Genomic DNA, 3,810 nt, shown 5'->3' on the forward strand with positions numbered 1-3,810 from the left:
CTCAATAATATGTTTATGTGTGAAATGTGGATAATCGCTGGGCTTCAATGTCGAAGATTGCACAGACAGGCAAGCTGCTAAAGCATCCCAAACATTTTAATTATTAAGCAAAGTTATCAAACCGCTTGCGAGTATACGCGCCGTTACGTCGCGCGTTTTGCGCCACTACAGTCAAATCTTCACTATTTAGTGCTCTATAAAAGTATAAAAGTACGCTATACGCGGTGTATGCAGCCTGGCTTCGCTCACTATCCACTGTCCTATTAGAGCGCGGCGGTGCGACTGGTGCTCTACCTTGGTTTAGAGAGCTGGTGCATGCATCGGCTATCGTAATCTGGATTTTTTCTCTGTTATTGAGCGGCCTTAATGTGAGGCGAAAAAATACCTATTTTCATTCTTTTTATTGGTCAAATCCAACCAAGGACAGGATGCGTCGCATTACAAAGCAGACTGAGCACAATGATATGCCCTGAATAACTACGAAAGCGACAACCAGACTGTGTTTGGTGCTCTGCTGCTGACAGAACGACTGTCATGAACAATTTCGCTTCGCTGACCCACATAAACGCGTGCACGGTGTGCTGTCGCACCAAAGTGCAGTTAACGACGGTTTTAGCTTCACTGGTAACTGCAGAGAAACGCGTGTTCCACAAGAGTATTTTTTATACTACTACATCTATAAATTTTCATCTTGAAGTCGCATAACTGACTTACACTGCTTTTTATGGAAATGACTGAATGTAAATCGCGGAGCTGTATAGGAAGCCGAGAATGGGGTGTAATGAACTATGTATTGGTAAAACGGGAGGGCGATTGGTGGCTGGGAAAGATTAAAGACATCAAAGAGGATGAATTCTTTATCGACTTCATGTCTCCGGCTGTGGCGGCAAGCTGGATCCATACGCGCCACATCTGGCTCCACCATCCTCTTCTGCACTATAATTACACGCAACCCAGCAGTGTCTCAGTTCAGGTTGCTGTTCGACAGAACGACCATGGTCCGTACGTTTTTCGGTCCGGCACTCTGCTCCGACCCCGAATGACCAATGAGTTTCGGTCATTTTACTACGTTGTTCTGGATAATCAAAACCAATCAGGATTGGTCCGATGCAACGTCGTTCGTTCCTTTCAGATCATTGAACGTCTGCCGTCACCGCACGAGGCGCCGATTTGTGGTTTGCGCTCGTCACCGAGATTGGTTTGGGTCAAACGTGTCATACCGTTTGATAAAGCCTTCCTCATTCAGGCTAACCTAAGTCATCTTAAAAACTGCGTCTCGTATTCCCAATCGAATGGTGGAACAACTGCATATCCTTCGCATATTCTTAGCAACGCCCAGTTCCTGAAGAACGAACGAAGAATGTACGTGCGCGTGGACAACGACACTGTGACTTTTATTTTCTTGGAACAGCACAGTAATTCACCTGGGGAATCGGCGGTGTGTCAAGAGGAGACCCTGCATCGCCGTTGCGCAGAGTATTACAGGCAATGCGTCAAAGTGGAGGGCGCTAATCGAATGCCGGCAGCCGGTATCCGCCTTACCTTCAATAAATTTGATTCGCAAACCGGTGAGCGCGTGAATTCAAGCGACAGGCGGATGAACGGGCTAACTGAGGCGTGGTCTAATGTACTTAATAATTAATGTTGGAAACGTTCATAACGTGTGCCTATTGAAATTATGAATAATTATTATTATTTAAAGTACTGTTTTTGCGGTAGAGACCATAAACGGCCTCCCCTTGCCGGTGCTCGAAAATGTCCTACTGGGTCTGGACTTGTTTGACCGATTTCGTGCGAAAAGGTTGGTGAAAAACAACCACAGATTTACTGATCGACAGCACTCTGTCAGTCAAAAGAATTCGAATGAACGAATCGATCGCAGCAGACGCATAACGCATGTACTGTACATACTTCGCTTATACTCGTGCTACAGTAACTGTGTATCTGTACTGTAGTGTAAGTGTGTAACTATAGTGGCATGTAGCCTTCTGTAGAAGTCTACACTTTTCTTGCAAAGAGTCCGAAAAATAGTTGCCGAAAAATTCGGCAACTATCCTTCACTTGTAATGTTTGGTTGATGGCATCGATTTCTCATCTTGTGCAGCCATTTCTTTGCGATTGCAGGGTCTGCGCGTTGTGGCAGGATGTTCTAGCCCGTCCTGCAGCAGACCGGCATCTCTTCATAGACACGCACCAGATTCAGAAATTCGAAGTGAGTTCGTCGCGGCAGCTCGACTACGTATTTGCCGTGCTACTGGAAGAATCCATCACGATTCACACCCGCACCGTCTCCTACATTTCCTCCTTCTGCGACGACTTTTCAAAGCACACTGCGCATCTTCTCAGCCTCAAAGCGGTCAAGTTAGATAGGCTCGTCATTAAAGGCGGCTACGATTGGGTGGGCATTTGGCACCACCAACCGGTTGCTGCGGAGTCCAGTTTTGATTGGACCTGCAACTGTCTAAAAGAGTTCTTTCCATTGTGCCAGCAACTGATCCTCGTCAAGTACACATTATCCGGGGTGCTCCAGACACCCTACCGCATGCAGTTTGGTGTGACGCATAATCCGTATTACAAAATGTGCATCGAATGGCACGAAGATATTGCCCATCGCGAGCTCTTCCTTGATGTTGTGGTATCGCGGTTAACTATTGACTGCAATGGTTCCAAGTCCCAAATTCTCCGCGCGATTCTCATGGCAAGTGAAACCAGTTTTCCTTTTGTCGGTTATGCCGTGTACGAGCGGGTAGCGGCAGTGTATCAGCGAATGCTCCTGACCTTGACGTATCCCGACGACTGGGCGGATATCCGTATCCTCCTGCAAATGTGAGTTACTTGAAGTTGTTTTTGAACCTGTTTTAAAATGGTGGCCTTGCTTAGATATAACGGATTTTGGCCAGATGGAACTGCGCGAAACTGGAATGATGTGGACCTACGGAAGCTGGATGTCACGCGGCTGACTAAAATGACCTTGCACGTACTGGATGCCGTTTTTCGACTGTGAATTGCACCTAACCACACCGGACGTGCAGGCGGGAGAAAATATCATCACTTTTCGACTTTGAAGCTTGCTGACCCATCTTGTAAATTTGCTAATAGCATTTGGGCCTTCTATACTACTAAAATAGCTTCGCGCAAAAATGCACGAGATGACAGCTGCATTCACTGGTTTGGGTAACGCTCGAATAGACTTGCGCCTTAAATTGCAACGTTTTGAAAATTCTTAAACTGGCTATGTCTCGTAATTTTTTCCTTTGTGGGTGTTCCGGCAATTTTCGTGCTATCGTCGAATGACTTTGAGATATGCAAGGTTGGTTCAATGGATATAGTTCTGACGATTGAGGCTTGTATGTTTTTGCACAGCCTCTTTTGTTTAGCATCATTCGTGTTTTCTGTTTTATTGTGCTAATGGGTTACTGAGTGTACGTAATACTTATAGCAACTACGTTCTTCTGTTATTAAGCCTAGTTTTATGCTAGCTGACGCGTGAACAAAAGTTCGGGGCTATATAAGCTAAACCAGCGGGATTATACAGCCGATTAGTACGAGCGACTGTTTACTTTATTGCGTTTTGACCGACACCGTTAATGTTGCTGGTGATATGTAGTGAAAATAAAGAACTTCGAGCAACCTGCGAGGATGCTCCTGCATGCAGTATTATATGACTGCTTAATTACCGTATACGTTACGAGTCACTTTTCGTTCCTTAAGTACTAGCATTTTATAGATTTCAGTAAGTCGAATTCGGATGTACTTCACTGTTCGGGCCCGAGGCCTTCTTTAATTCATAAATCCATTAAAAATGGCACT

At 45.4% G+C, this 3,810-nt stretch overlaps 1 protein-coding gene across 1 annotated transcript; it reads left to right on the forward strand.

Moving 5' to 3' along the window:
• Positions 1 to 781: 781 nt before the first annotated feature.
• LOC129597880 (uncharacterized) lies at positions 782 to 3,119 on the forward strand. Its single transcript, XM_055495576.1, has 4 exons — positions 782 to 1,568; positions 1,720 to 1,801; positions 2,125 to 2,826; positions 2,881 to 3,119. The coding sequence occupies exons 1-4, from the start codon at positions 782 to 784 to the stop codon at positions 3,002 to 3,004; spliced, it is 1,695 nt and encodes a 564-aa protein (XP_055351551.1). The 3' UTR covers positions 3,005 to 3,119.
• The last annotated feature ends 691 nt before the right edge of the window (positions 3,120 to 3,810 follow it).

This window comes from Paramacrobiotus metropolitanus, unplaced genomic scaffold (genome assembly GCF_019649055.1).
Source record: "Paramacrobiotus metropolitanus isolate TYO unplaced genomic scaffold, Prichtersi_v1.0 Parri_scaffold0000110, whole genome shotgun sequence".
Lineage (NCBI taxonomy): Eukaryota > Metazoa > Tardigrada > Eutardigrada > Parachela > Macrobiotidae > Paramacrobiotus > Paramacrobiotus metropolitanus.